This window comes from Teleopsis dalmanni, chromosome 2 (assembly GCF_002237135.1).
Source record: "Teleopsis dalmanni isolate 2A chromosome 2, ASM223713v2, whole genome shotgun sequence".
In the NCBI taxonomy this organism is placed as follows: domain Eukaryota; kingdom Metazoa; phylum Arthropoda; class Insecta; order Diptera; family Diopsidae; genus Teleopsis; species Teleopsis dalmanni.
The window spans coordinates 79,434,838-79,451,742 of record NC_051847.1 but is presented as its reverse complement, the minus strand read 5'-3'; the positions used below and the strand labels follow the sequence as shown (position 1 = coordinate 79,451,742).

Sequence of the window (16,905 nt, the reverse complement as noted above, 5' to 3'; positions counted from 1 at the left end):
TTGCATTTAACCACTTTTTATATATTTTATCTTGATTTTTAGATTTTGTTGAGCAATTAAAGTGCCAACCAAAGTGAATGTGATCACCTCTCAGGAGTACGATTTGCGATCTGTAGTCAGCAATCATGTAAGACTACTGCGGCTGAGCCATAATTTGCTTAATTAAACATTTTCATAAAATTTTCTATTTAATTAGTCGTTTTTGCTATTTCTGCTTAAATGTGAGAAAATTTCGCTTTCTGTTAAAGTCATAATTTTTTCAATTTATAGTCAATATTTAATTTATGCGTCTTTACATAAGAAACTAACGGAACAACTTGGTGTGGTTCATCACGAGCATTCACGCTACGTTCTCCAGTTACATGGAAGATTTTGACATCATTTTGTCATGTTCGTATATATAAATTAAGCTGTCCGAAGTCAAACAGTAGAAATCAAGAGTGAATAATAAATCAGCTGTTGTCAAGTTCAAAGACGAATTAATTGCAGTGAGGTTATTTAAATATGGAATGGGAATTGTTGAGACCAATTAAGACTGAAAATAAAAATAGCATTGCAACTCATTTAGGCTTTTTATTGAAATCCAAAATTTTTCTTTTACAAGATTTCGTAAGGTTTTCATTGTTAAAGATTTGTAATAAGATATATTAAAATATTCAGATGCTAATTTTTAACAAACATGTTAAATCACAGAAAAACTCTCAGAAAAACTTGAAGCTTCATTATCAAATTTACAACTTTGTCATTTATTAATCTATATATTTGTATGTTTTCAATGATGGCTTAAGAAATATAACACAAATTTAAAATTGATTCCTTTTACAAAAACTAGTTGAACATTTTAAATGAATCTAAAATAAAGTGATATCCAAATCCATTTTTAGTGCATATTCGTCGCAAACATTTAAAATTTACGTTTTAAACACTATTTTTAGAAATTGTACTTCAACAATTAAACTATAAAACGATCGTAAGTGCTATTTAGACTTTACTTAGGCGCTAAGACGTAGATCTATTGCGATATTTTTCACATACACATAGTTTAAAACGGCTAGAGTGCATTAAAATAGTGTATTTGAATAGTGTATTTAATTCCTTCACTTTTGATTTCGGCCACACACTTGGAAAATGTAGATATAGATATTTTACCGATTTCCCAACAGTGATATATTCATGAGCAGATGGATACATTTTTGTTCGTACAGAAAAGTAAAGACGAAAGGGTAAAATTGCTTTGTTTTTAGTCCTTTGTATCTTTTGAGGAAAGTAAGTAGATCAAGTATCCGAGTTATAATTCTATGCTTAATACTGAAAGCAATGGTCACATCATATTCTATTATTATAGTAAAAAATATCCAATAATTTGCAATAAAGCAGAAGTAAAGCTTATCTTAAAAAGTAATGTTGGGAATCTTATAAGTAATTAATATTTTTGGAATCAAACACAAACAATGGTATGTTTTGTATTTGAATATTTTTTGAATTTAGTAAGTTTATTATCTATATAATTCAGCTACATTGTACAATAGTTAAATATTATTTGCAGTTATAACTGCAAAACCTTTCTAAAAATTTACCATCATTTAATAGTCTATTATGATCAATGTAATGGCACGGTGTTCAAGTAAATTTCGATAGTCGTATATGTCATGGAATTTTTTTACTGTTATCTTGTGCTTTATTTTTATTTATTGCTATAGAAGCTAGTATCGATTATAACATTTAAGTCATGTTAAATTCAAAAAAAAATTTATTATAGTTAATTCGTAAGTTTATGTTGGTAGTCTATGTAAATGTCAAAGTTATTACCAAAATCAATCAAATAAGAAATCGAAATATTGTTTATTACTTCCCATTAAATAGAACTTACTCACTGTATGTAGTAAATTCTTTTTGTTACTTTTTTTACGAGTAATATCCAAACCTTTATTTATAATACTATATTATTACAAAATATCAATTAAGGTGGTCCCCTGTCAGTTTAAGCGTAAAAGTAATTAAAAAATGTTAATACTCGGTGTTCTGTTTGCGGGTATACACAAAACATAAGTAAAAAAAAAATCTTAACAAATAAATAAATAAATGAAATTCTGGAGCCCAGCATAAAGCCATTGACAGGCGGAGATTGCCACAAAACAAAGGACTTAAGCGCCAAACTTTATGCTTGTGACACAATTTAGTGGTGAGGTTGAGTGCTTCCAACGCCGTTGCGATTGAAGTATTTTTCAATTAACAACGCGCACACCTCTTAAATATTATATCATGCAAATTGTTAACCTTTATTAAGTACTAATCAATAAGCACCTCATAAAATATCACAGATTTTCACAGATAATGCTGTGCGAATATACGAGTATGTACACAAATCATAGATTCAAATAATAATACAATACAACAAATTTGGCACAAAACACGCCCAAATGTCATTTATAGTTTTTAATATTTTTGCTCAATAATTAAATGTGTTAAATAAAAAAATGTATGTGGTGAGCTATAATCGGTTACGATGACTATTCAAGCTGAGATAAATTTATTGCGATAGATACTCTGAAATTGGATACATAAATAATTTATTACTATAAAGAACAATAATAGTTTCAAAAAGTCAAGTCAATGAACAGTCTACCACAATCGTCTGTTATCTCTTTAAATATATTTTTAAATGATCGATTAATTAAAGCTAAAATCATTCAAGCAATAGTCATTCGTGGTCGTTTGAATAAAATATTCTCCTAAAACTGTAAGTATTTGAAAACTTGAAGAAAAGTGGTAGAGGAAAACAAACTCTTAAGTATTGGAAAACTACGACGTAGCTGAATTGATATATAAATAAAAATGCCTTTGCTATTTGAGGAAAGTATTAAGATGAGATAGTTTTGATAACATCCCTCTATACCAAAGAACAGAAAATTTTTGAACAAAAAAAATTTTTTGAATATGGTACTACGTATAAGAAAGTAAATTCCATATTTCTTTGGTATAAAATCTAAGATCTGTTCTGCATTTTACTTTCTGCAAAATCTGTTTCCATCATGGCAATTGTTACTCCATTGATAGCTTAAACATCAAAGCAGTTTTTTTGTTATAAGCCTCGAAGCATTGTCTTGAAATAAGTAGCTCACAACCAAAAACATTGTATCTTAACGAAAAGTAATCAGCAATTTGCCAACTGGTAATAGCAAAATTTAGAAAAAGCCAGCCCACCTGATTTTTTAAAAGCGAATTTAACCTAAAGGCTACTAATAAGCCTAAGGTTACCCAAAATGTGCATTTATGATATTGTAATTGTTGTAATCTACGGCAAAATCTAAAATACAAGAAACATTGTAGAAATATTTCAAATCTGTTACTCATGTAAATATTGACAGCCTTTTAGCTGCAAAACAAAATCAAACATTTTTCAACTGTCAATAAATGTCGAGCTGAAATGACAAATCAATTGTTTTAAGCCAAATATTATACAAACTACAGAAATGTATCTAATTGAAGTCCGCGGTTTTAACATTCATTGCTTAAGCAACGTTGGTGAAGTATCTTAAAAGCTTTCAGCAGAAATCAGAATTGAATGCTACATATAAAGGCAATTTTTTTTATTTATGGCCTTTGAAATTGAGCTGCTAGAAAATAATTTTTAAATTGAAGTAATAAAAGTAGAAACTTAAAATTTTGAAGAAACGAATTAATTGCACATATTTCAGAAGTTAGTTTCTTAAGCAAATATTTAATTGCCTTTCAGTAATACTAATAATAGGTAACTTAAACTGACTTATGATCAAACCTTGAAAGAAGAATTAGTCGCTCAAAGCAGTAAAAAAAGGAAACACCATAGGAAGAGATTTTGCTCTGAGCTGGAACAGCAACAAAAGGATGTACTAAAGAAGCAACGTCTAAACCGTGGAAAATATAATTATAATGAAATTGAAGTCTCTTACTATCATTAATTATTTTATGATATCAATACTAAGGGATTATATCTCATGATAATCTTATTCTCTATTTACCTCTCCCTCTCTGCTTGCAAATGTAACTCTTGGAGTAATGGAATTTCTTGAATAAGGTAACCGAAAGGACTTTTTACGGTCATTTATTTGCGTCTTTTATTCACATCGAAAATCTAGTCACACAGTGACTCTCTCTCTCCAAATCTAGACACCCAGAGGATTTATAGAAGAGAAGAACAACATTTTAACAAAGAGACAAAAACATTGTACTAGCATCTTTGGATGGATTTTGTTATTTTATCAAATAACAGATGGGAGATAATGAAAGGCAAAAACAATAGCTGATTCCAAATCAAATTGCTTATCTTAGTTATAGAGGATGGCAAATGAATCTCTTGTTTTTACTATAGAAATAACTTTTCTTTGTCAATCAATGATTTTTTTATATAGTTTTATTAATAAATTAATAAAACACCTTTGCGAATTATTGTACTATTTATGGATATGATCTGTGAATTTGATGAGTTAAAATTTTATTTTCTCAGCATAAACATTAAAATTATTATTAATATTCGTACACTCGCTTTTTTTGTGAAAATTTAAAACCTTATTAATTAATAATATAAAAAATTATTTTTGTTTAATTATAAACAAACATCATAATTTGTATTATATATTTTTCATTTGTCAAGTATTTGCAATAATTTTTAATATTTCACCACTAAAGTTTAATCAAAACAAATGAATAAAACATGAACAAATTATATAAGCAAATATTATAATAATTTTTCATTTAATCCCGAAATTATAAATTTTAATTTTTTAAGACGACTGTTTAGCATTAAATCAACTTCTTATTTTTTTCTATTATTTTTTTTTTTACAAATAAAGTTGTCTCCACAATAATTTGTTAAAAATTGTTATTTTAATTTTAAAGTTAAGTCTTCCATTCTTCACACTTTTTTTTTTGGTGGAGGTTATTAACTTTGGTTTTATTTAATATTCATAAACAAGCTTTATCTCTTTAGTTCTCAAAAACTGCTGACATATATTTTTGTTTTTGTTTCGCGTAATTAATATAATAGATGGACACGTTTAAAGTTATTTAATTAATTTTGTTAAATAATAGATATAGTAAATTTACCCCTATACGTATTAATGTTAAAGTTTTTATTAATTTTTAAAACATCTTAAGCAATTCTTTTTATTTTCTTTAATGACGTCATTAATATGTCACATAAAACGCACCTGAAGCCTTGCAAGGTGCAAATTTCGTTTTAATTGAATTTAACAAAAACACTTACGACTTCAATTGAATAAGAAGTGTTGGAACAAAAAACGGATGAATTAAAATCCATTTTTGTAACTCATAAGTAAAGCAGACAAGCACAATCGAAAAAACTCATATATCGAAATGCTAACAGACACCGTAAAGCAACTGCATCAACAAATAATGCTGCACTTTAGCAGTTTTGCATTTTTACAACACTGCGTTGCACATAAAAAACTAAAACAAACAAAACTGTCAAGTGGCAATATGTGTCAAGGTAAAATGTTGACTGGGTTGGTTGCCACCGATTGCCATAAAACTGCACAAACCCAAAGCAAGCTTTAACATAGAGAACTGAGGTGAGCTGAGCTAAACATGTTCATCGTTCATCGTTCATCATCAACAATGCAATGATGAACATGTTTAGTTGAAGCTGAAACTCTTAAGAGTAGGCACTGCCACCATCCATTGCCAGCATTCATGAATCTGACCATTTTTGTGTGTTAAGGCAAGAATTGCGAATGTTAAAATACAATAAAAAAAACAAAAAAAATAAAAACAAAAACAGGAAAACCCAAATTGGAAACTAGGCTCAAAGCCTGTCGCGGCTGCTCCATGCCTTATTGTTCGGGTTGGTGTTGAGTTAAGCGCCGATTTGGTTTGAAGTGAAATTGAAATTTATGCTAAATAACTGTAAATATTGTTGGAGTAGTTAAAAATTGCCACCAGTAACTACAGATACATTTTTATGTTAAAATTTATGTAATTTTCTTTAAATGCTATTGGCTCAAAATGTAAAGAAATTGCAGTTATTTTCTTATTTCGAGTAGATGACGATGACTTACTAACTTACTTACTAAAAAAATTATTTCACTTTAAAGTGTTCAACTATTTTTTTTACCGACATTTACTCGTTTATTATAGTTTCTTTTATAGTAGCAAAAAAGTATAAATCATCAGAGTATGGGATTCTAATGGGCGACAAATTAGTAATAATAAGCAAGGACAAACAGAAAATGTCGATAGACTTAATATTTAGAGACCTAAATTCATCGAATCCATAGATAACAACGCATATAGCATAATGAGTAAAGCTACCTCTATTTTATTATATATTTATATATATAAATATATCAATGGCAAGGAACTAATAATAATAACCAAAAGACTTTAAAAGACTCAATATTAGTAAACTACATTCATGTAAGTCATTTAATGTAGACAAAAATCTGAGCAAGATGTACAATTGTAGCCATTTCTAGGTTATAATGAACAGTTTTTGGATTTTTATTCATATAATAAAAAAAAAATAAGCAAGTCATGACTTGATTTGAAGCATGCCTAGAGAAGGTTATAACATCAAATAAAGAACTACATTGTATGGAGTAAAATAAGCATGTCGATTAGGTGATGAAGGACTAGATAAAAGGGGTAGATGAGTTGAATATAGCAAAGTTACTCAATACTCAGCTGTTTTTGTCAGACAATTATTTTTTTGGTTAATTTGCCTGAATGTGTCATTTGGATACTTAGCAAGACAGTCGATTAAAGAGTAATTAAAATATATTGTATGTAATTGAAACAAAGATAACATAAAAGTTTCCAAACTAAAACAAATTAAGAGAACATAGACAAATTCTCGCTAATCCTTATTAATATGACTGAAATCTTATCTGACTTCTTAACTGAACGTTGTTATGAACTGTAAATATGTGAATGGTTTTATTTGGGTATTATGTTTGTTGCGTTAACGCCTAAAAACTATTAAAAGATTTTTTGAATAAAAACGGATTAACTTTATCTGAACTGCTAAGCACTTAAAATATTAAACTTAACACTGAACTCAATCAATCATAACAAATCTTTTTGCTAATTTCATTTATCAAATCCCATGCAAATATTTGCGAAAAATGAACTCAAATTGGATTATAAATATGCTTTTACGCGCCAATATGCCACGCCCGCTATTTGTTGCTATTATATTCGGTTGCTTAAGTAATAAAAACTTAACTGTGGTAGCTAATCTGTTGGCCATTAAAAAACGTTAAAATCTAATTTAAATTTATTTTTACATTATACATTTTAGTTTCTTTCTCTTATCCTCAAAACCTGCATTTTTTGATAAATTGCATTAATTTGGCTAAGAGTGGCGTTAAATCATGCATAATTTTTTTCGGTTGAGTTTTTATTAATGTGCGGAACTCATGGAAGGCACATGGGATTAATATTTTCATACGAAAACATTTTGGCTTAAATATTATGAAATGCTCAGGTGTGGGTCAGAACATAGAGCTGTGCATTGAATTCCAAAAATTAGTTTGAAAAGTATTTGGTTTTTTTACATAGAAATCGTTTATAAAAATTGGTTGTGACTTTATTTATAAAAATAAATTACATGAGAATATGATTTTGATTTTGAAATTGACAACTATTAAGTGCCATGAGAAACTAAACAAATGAAATTAATAACAAATTCCAAGTGTCATATTCACATATGTTGTATAATATTTATAATAGTAATAAATGTATATTATAATAACGTAATATATTTTAGTTTTTCAGTTTGAAATAATTTTTTTTAATTAAAATTACTACTAGAGTGGTCACATCATGATTATTGTTGCCAATCGCTTTTTCATACATTCTATTTCACATATTATAATATAATTATTAAGTATTAAATAACGTATCGTAAATCTATCGAGATTAATCGATTTAAACCTTAAACTTGATTTTTGCATAACTCAACCAGAGTCTTAATTGTTATCGTAAAATTTTACTAAAGGTAAAAAAAAATAACACCTGAATTAAAATATGAAAGACTTAAGCCACAAACTTGTTCTGCTATTTTTATTCAAAAACAAAATCCCACAAAAATTAATTATTTCAATATCTTTATAACTTTGTTTAATAATAAAAAAAAATTAAATAAAAAGATATACAATTCAAACAAAAGTTGAGAGCAGCTGTTGATGTTTATTAATTAGCCACTTAGAAAAATTGTAGCAAATCAACAACAAATCTTGCAAATAATAAAACAGAAAAGAAAGTGGCTTTTAATCAAACAAATTCGATTTAAAACTGGGAAATTTCATAAAAAATATGAAAAATATGCACATAAATAAAATTTTATTTGTGATTTGCCAGCAGCAGCACACAAAATACCGCAGCCGATAAGGAATCTGGTCCAATTTTTGCTTTACTTTAACTGGAATTTTATGAACTAATCTTCGACGAAACATGATTTCGCCTGAGCATAGATCAGACCACAAGCCAATGCGCGTGCCTTCGCCAGTTTGACGAGGTCCAGCAAATGCCCATCTGTGTGGCTACCTCACTGGCTAACTGAAAGAGTGCCGAATGACTGAGTGGCTAAGTGACGCAGAGGCCGCCTCAAGGTAAACACTGTGGTCGGTTTCAAAGTTGACCAAGTTTTGCAGGAGCAGTTAGCCATTCTGTGTGGCACGAGGGTAGCTAGATTATGGCCTGAAGTTCGGCGTAAAAAGTTAATAAACAACTCAGCAAAAACTTGCTGACAACCGCTAAGACAAATTCGACTTGCATTTGTTAGCAAAGTTGAGGCTTTTAATTCCAGGCTTTCGACTTTCACTTGCGCATTTGCGAACTGATAAATTTGCGAGCTACAAACCCAACGCCACGCTCACTTACACATTAATTCTTATCTGATTTTGACAGTAGTTTAATAAATCGTTTGTTTTTTATTTATATTCGATTTTTTCGAACATTGATATATTTCTACAGTGCTCAGTGTTGAAATTTATATATTCTGTATTTTACAATAAAAAAACATAACATGTTTATTGTGAAAATAAATTTTGGTGACGGTATCGTAAATCAAAATGTATTATCAGAAATATTTCTACAAAAATAAATATCTTATTTTTTTAGTCAGCGACATATACAACACAGTTCCATTCTCAGCGCTTATATCAAAAATATTCAGATATATATCTTTAATTATTTTTGTTAATATTACATATGGAAATATCTTTATAAATATAAAAAATAAATATATAAATTAATTCAAGAAAGGATGCCTGCTGTCGTCCCGATTGTTCATTGAATTACGTATTGATTACCCCACATCTTAAAATCAATAACGCTCTGAATATATAGAACTTGTATCCTATAGTATATATTATACTGTATAGATGCGAAATTGATTAGTATTCAAAAAGATCTTAGCGAAATGACTAGTGTGGGTTAACAAATGCTTTCATACCTTCAAAATTCACTGACCTAAAAATAAAAAAAAAACAGAAAAAGCTTCGAAAAAGCTACAAATAAAGAAGATCTTAGAATAATATCATTAAAATAGCAACGATCAAGATAGCGAGTTGTATTATATACGATATGAACTACAGAAGTACTATTTGACATGGTTTGAAATAGCGATTGCTACTCACAAAATTGAGTTCTCTGGAAAGATACACTGAGGGCGCTTGCACCCTTAGAAAATTTTCACCCAATTTTCACCCAAATGCTTTAATACTTTAACAAATCCAAAGTTAACCTTTCAAACTATTCATTTATAGTTTTTAATAGCGCTCAATAGATACAATATACCATTTTCTTTCTTTCTAATATTCTATATTTCTTTATTTCTAAATTTCTTGTAAAAGGTAATTATAAAAGTTTTAATCAACTAATTAAATGTAAATTACACAAAGTATAATACTTATATTATAAGATAAAATTATAAAATCAAAGGTCAGGTTTATTTCACTTACGTATAATAACGTATCCGTTAGCTTATTTTATCGATATGAGTCTATCTATACACATATATGTGAATGTTTTTAAGAAATGCGTTGTCTCATTTGGTCAGAATTTGAGCAGATCTGTTATCTAATAAAATTCCTCCTTCTATTAACTAATTACATTTTTTATGTTATAAGCAAAAAATACATTTAATAACAAAATAAATCATTTCTCATACTTGGAATACTTGGAAAACGAGCTTAAATTTTAAGTAATTGTCAGCAGTTCAAATCTACTCTAATTAACAAGCTAAGATAAGTAGCTTAAGTCGGAATTAAAGTCGAAGCATTCACGTTGCTCTTTCTCAGCTACGAATTTTAGACCTTAAAACCGAAAGCACAAAATCCAAAGTACCAGAAAAGATAGAAGAGATTAAAATAAAAATTATATAAAAATGTAACGTTAAAGTAAAAAGCATAACAGCCTGTGAAATGCTAAGTGCCTTAAAGTTGCTTTTGCTAAAGATGATGTATAGTATGCGTTCGTACCTTAAACTATAATTGTATCTATAGATGTTCATATGAAATGTTTAACTAAAATCTTAACACGTCAACACTTAACTTTTAGCTAAGCCCATTTTATGCGGCAACTCAACGCCAATTTTACTAAATATAACATTTGATTGAATTACTTTACGTAATTGTATCTGCAACTTCAACTTCAACTTCAACTCCAACTCCAACTTTAACGTCAGCTTCAGTTTTAGCTATGAAATATGCTATCCACACTCGTATGGCAATTTGTGTATCTGTTTGTGTGTTAGCATCACTAACTGCTAGTTACTAAATTCTTTCTTTTCTGTTTTGTGGCTGTTTTTTTTTTTTTTTATAAATATATTCAATGTTTTTATATTCTTGTTGCTCGTTTTGTTTTATTTCGAAAAATTATTATTTAATTCGCGTAAAAATGAGCACGTGATTAGTAGACACAATATCGACGTACTTTTATGCTCGGTTGTTAATTTAGAGATGCGTGTCTGCTGATACGCGTATTGTATCTTTAAGATACATTCTAAGCTGTACACACAGCAAGGCTATGTATATTTCTTATCGCTGTGCTTGCATCTCATAAACTTTTGGTTTCAATTTGAGTTTTTATTTGGATCTTTTTGTGAAACACGTAATTTTTTCTTCTTGTTGAAGTGAATTACAATTTCATTGCCCACTTGTGGTCCACTCATGAAAATTGGTGCTTTTTGGTTTGTGTTAACCTTGAAATGTAGCAATTTTTGTTTCAAATTCACTCTTGATTATTGTTTTTGGATCGTGCTCAGTTGTAGTTTGTTGTAGTTGTCAATCTTTGAATTTAATGAGTTTAAATTGATGCTGGCCATTGAAATATATCACAAATTATTTGCAATTTTTTTTGTGTGCAATTTTCTTTAAGTAAAGTATTTGCTAATGTATCTTATAATTTTTGTTAATTAAGAAATCTATTCGTTTTAACGAAAAACCATTCTATTCGTTTTGCATAGCTTCCTTTTTTTATTTAAGAAATCTTTGGAAAGTGCTAAATAATGAACTTCGTAAAAAATAATCTCTCCACTATCAAATCTATAGTCATGCTTAATTACCAAATTAATAAAATGCCTATATTAAAACTAATTCGGTTGAGCAGTGGTGTTTTTTATTTTTTGCATTAATTCATCAGTTATTAGTAAAGAGTTACTTATAAAACTTATAAACTGTATTGAAATGGTATATTAAAAATTACTAGAAGAAAGCACAAATGTCATCTCTGCCTGAAGCTTCTAGACATATGTTTCGGAACGATCTACATTTAAATTATATTTATATGCAAAACCAAAAAAAAACCTAACGTATTAGATATATTTTTCAGCAATTATAATTTTATTTCTCAGCTGTACTTTCATATTTAAATATGCAAAGATTCTTAAATTGGCTACACACATTTTTATGAAATTATACTTTTATTTTCTTAGTGCTGTTAGCTGCTATTTTTTATTATATCATTATAGAATCATTGGCTTTTTCTTTCTTTTTTTCTGTTTTTTGTTTTCTGAGCTAAGTTGAAAGAGTTCCCTGCATAATAAATACAAATTATGTTCTACTAGAATAGAAGGACAGAAGTTAGTAAGAGTAAGTCATATAAATTAAATTAAAGTCACTAAGTCATATTAGTAGTGTAATTTATACGATTTTTCTTTAAACACATTTTTAAAATTTGATTTAATTACTTTGGCTATAAATTACTTTACGTAAATGCTGTAAATTCTATTCAATAATGTTAGACTTATAGATTTCATAGTCCTTACAGTGAGTAATTCATCTATAAAATCCTTTAAAACTTGATTTTCTGAAGCAATAATTAATTTGCACAAATTTCATTTGATTTCAATACTTTTTATATCCACACACTAATAACAATTATTGTAGCAAATGAAATTATTTATAAATTTGCGGAATTCTTCAAATCAATTTAAAATTCAACAAAATTAAATTGCAATAAACAACCATAAAATATGCAAATTTTTTCGTGCCTGCTAGATTAACAATTTTATTTTCTGATCTGCTGGTTAAAATCACGTTCCCGTCTTCCGCTGCTGAGCTTCGTCTAAAGTATTTTGCACATTAACTCATTGTCAACACTTAAGCCGTGTTTATGTTACCAAAAGCAACTAACTTCTTTGCTTTCGGAGTATATTTCGTTCATAATTTTTTTGACATTCTATCTACGTCTTATAATTTCGTACCTCTCCAATCAATCCATTGCGATACTTCTCCAAACGTCTGTCTTTTGACATCAATCAAAATAGCGTTGAAGCAAGGCTCGCCGAAGTAAAAGAGAATGGTTGCCACTCGTACGTGTGGTTCATAAGTTTTGAACCACCACTGCAATGATGTGTTGCCAAACTCATTCGAAACTGTCAAAAACTCCTCAAGTTACTTAAATTCGCTGTTTGCTCTCAATCATCGGTTAGCTGGTCAACATGAATAAATTAAATCGTTTGATTTTCAAAATTATTATTGAAATATATTTATTGATTTTTTTTATTTCTCTGATTTACTTTGTCTACTGTAGTAAATATTGTACTATTTTGAGTAAAACTTAATCAACGCATTAATTATAGATCTGCACTACGTCAAGGTGAAATTATGCGTAAATATTACGCTTGATCTTAAGCCTAAAACATTAAATACTGTGTTCATAAGAGCAGTTTAGAGTTCAAATATCTTTCAACCATGTTACATTTTAAAATAAATTTTATATTAATTCTGTTTTCCTCGATCATTCCAGGCAAACGCCCAAACGAATTAACGAATTACGAAACTACTAATCTCCAACCGCCACAAAATAACTTGCCAGCATATCATCAATTACCTGCTGATCTATCGGAGGAGAGCATACGCAAAGAAGCTGCACTAGTATTAAAACAAGCCGAAAGTCATCAAAGTAAAGCCGAGAACGGTGATAATATACCAACATTCAAGGTCAAGACCAAACGAAACAGCAGTAGCAGTATTAACACCACAAAGGACACGAATCCTAAAAAATTTCACTCATTACCGACACGTAAGAAAAAAGCACCGACTAAGCCAGTCGCACGTAGTTCCAGTGACGCAGCTGCTAAGAAATCTGCCAAACGGCCGTCTATCTTTAATATTTTTAGTCGAAAAAGTGACACGAATGTCAATCAAAGTGAACGTGACCCACGTTTTGAGGATAGTGGTGGCAGAAGATTAGTTCGAAGCAAGAGTGATGTCGGTTCGTACAACCGTGGCGAACGAAAATTAAAAAAAGCCTTGAAGGACTCAAAGCCAACACATAACGGTTCGACAAAACTATTGCCCACACAATTAAGTCCAATTATTGAAAACACGCAGAGAGAAGACTATTTCGCGGAACAGTTCAATCGAGAAAGACGCAAGTCGGATGCTATCACTGACCGTGAGAAGTATGAGAGCGCTATAGAAGAATTGCTCCACCGTAGCGAAGTAAAAGCTGAAGTTGATGGTAATATATTAGGTAAAAATCCAATTTCGGCAGGCATAAAAGACAAAATTTTAACGCTACAATCTAAATCAAACGAAAACATGCACAGTTCACAGTTACCGGCGCAAAAGCTGCCTCTGACAAAGGGTGTTACTGTAAATGGAATGGTAAAACGATTATCAATGGAACGTTTCTCACCTCCACCAACTATATCTGGTCCAGCATTTTCTTATATACGACCAAATGAAGGTATCACTTATGCCCAGCTTGACTTGAATGATGAACATCAACAAAACACACTACAACGAAAGGAACGTTTACTCTCACCCACACGTGAAATACGTACCCCTGTTAGGGAGTATAGATCTCCTGCGAGAGACATACGCTCACAAGAGCGAGACTTTCGTTCCAATACTAATAATAGCAATTACAATAGAAATTCAGTAGATCGTACAGAATTTGTAACTAGTCACAATAACAGTAAGCAAAATAGTAGTAGTCGAGTCATAATTGAGTCACCAGCACGTACACGCAATTCCTTTTCACCTATAGCAGGACCGACTACTATACGTATTTCGAGTTCACATTCCCCTTCACCATGGCAACAACTAAGTCCACGTAACTTAAGTGATGAAGATGAAGGGCTTGGTATCGAAACTCGTAAATATTATGACGATGAAACTTTAAAAACTCGTAGCAAATCACCCGCTGAGCCACCAATTGTGCCAGTCATACGCAGTATAACGCCAACACGAGAAAATAGTTACGAAAATCAACCCTACCGGTCACCATACCGTGATGAACCAGCTGATGATTTACGATATCGTCGAGCACGCTTAGAATCACGCATATTAACACGCCGATTTGGTGATATCGGTACACCAGAACGTACAATTGACCATCAGCCACGTTCTAATGGATACCATTACAGCAATTCACCGGAAAGAAATAGAGATCTACTACAATCTCAAACCACTCATCATCGATATCTGAGTCCAGATCGTGAACCGTATGAGCCACGTTTCCACAAACCAGCAAGTGATGAAATTTTACAAAAATATTCACCAGAACGTTCACATCTAGATATAATATCGCCTACTACAAAAACAACTACAACGTTGATGAATACATTACCTAAAATGGAAAAAACCTCTCGTTACAAGCATACTAAATACTACGATGATGGTAGAGGTGGGGTAAAGGATGTATATGAACGTGAAACACATCTCGATGCAGATGGTAAGCCACATGTACGTGAATCGAGACATCAAGAACGATTGGATTCTTTTACTGGTCAGCGAGACCAGTCCTCACTCGAGGGTCAACAACTTACAGACTATGAACCGAAAAGTTTGGATTCACAGTTCACCAGCACCGATCAGTATCGTTCTTCGCCAGAGAATATGAAGAGGTACGAAATGAGCATGGAACGAAACTTGCCACGACAGCAGCACAGTAGCGAAGACCACTGGCACAGCAGCTTGAAACGGGATAAAATGCAACAACGAAGTTTCGATAAGGGTGACTCCGGAATTGAAAACGATTTTCGAAAAGAATCTTTTAATGGTGACTTGACAACAAGGTGAGTATAAAAACTTTAATCCAACTGATATAAAAAAAGATAGGGATAAAACTAAGAAATGCAAAAATGAAAGAACATTAATATTTTCCGAGATTATGAAATAGTAGTTAACAAATAAAAAAATTTTATATTTTAAAATGAAAAAGTAACATTGTTTAAAGTCATAGCGATGCTTTGATATAAAGTTTAAATAAAGAAAAGGCATTTATTTTTATGTGATCTAATAATCTAATTCTAATATATATAGGTAGAGTATAATTTAAATAAGTTCTATAAATGTTTTTAGTTTCGGAGAGGAAGCAAGAAATTGACTTAAACTTTATTTTCACTTTTTTAGATTCAAGTAATGAACTACTTTAAATATTTTGGACTGTTACCAAAACAGTATACGAGTATATTGTATAATATATATTAATTACCATCATACCATATTTTAGTTTAAGTTAAAAGTGTCCTATATATACAGCAATGATCGATATTGTTCAGAATATGCCAACGTTAAAACATTTACGTACTTTCTTTCATCTTTTAAGATTGCATTCTTTCTTTGCGAAACTGACACAAATTCAGACCCTTTCATTAAAATTCTTTATGTATCAATTAATTTTAATGTATGCATTTTAGATGGCGTAAACGTACGGTTGTCGACGACATGAAAGCCTGTGAAATGTTTTTGAAAAAAGAACGCCGCCACACTGAACAACAGCACGTAACACGACGCAAAGACAATTATGTTTATCGCGAACGCTCCATCGATGATGGCTCACACTATGACCCACATTTGGACAAATATCCGGTGGCGACTAGTACTCTGCGGCACAAAGATCAGCACTCACAAACCGTTCAAGGACAAGAAACGCTCAAGCGAAACAAAAAACTTGGCGGATTCGAGAAAGTCAAACAACTTTTTACCGGCGGCAGTGGCGGCGGTGGAGGCAGCGGTGGCAGCAGTGGCGGTAGTAACACCTCCAAGAAAGAATCAGAGCGTCATGTGCGAGCCAACAGCAGCACCACCAGCAGCGGTGCTCAAGCGACATCCAAAGACAAAGACAAAGACAAAGACAAATACATGGTTAAAGAGGAAGAGATGCGTTTGCGGTATCGTGAACATCGCGGCGCTATGCAGAATGAAGCAATGCGCGAACAAAAGGTGAGTGAGTAAATGGTTTAGTACAAGTACTCGCAAGTGGCTTCAGACAGTTCAAGTATCTGAATGAGTTTGAGTTTAGTGAATGGATGCGAAGCCGGCTTAGTTTCGCAGTTTGCATTTAATTTGTGTTAATTTTAAAATAAGGTTTTTTCTATTTATTTGTATCGCTTAGTTCACATCTTCAAAAAATGTTTTTTGTTAAAGCATCAATTCTTTTATCTATTGA

At 30.7% G+C, this 16,905-nt stretch overlaps 1 protein-coding gene across 1 annotated transcript in view; it reads left to right on the top strand.

Moving 5' to 3' along the window:
* The window catches only part of LOC119674908, a 22,242-nt gene extending 5,551 nt beyond the window's left edge, over positions 1–16,691 (top strand). Inside the window, exons 3-4 of the mRNA XM_038086065.1 lie at positions 13,252–15,529; positions 16,154–16,691. Of these exons, the coding sequence (XP_037941993.1) occupies positions 13,252–15,529; positions 16,154–16,691 (2,816 nt within the window). The remainder of the gene's footprint in view (positions 1–13,251; positions 15,530–16,153) is intronic.
* The last annotated feature ends 214 nt before the right edge of the window (positions 16,692–16,905 follow it).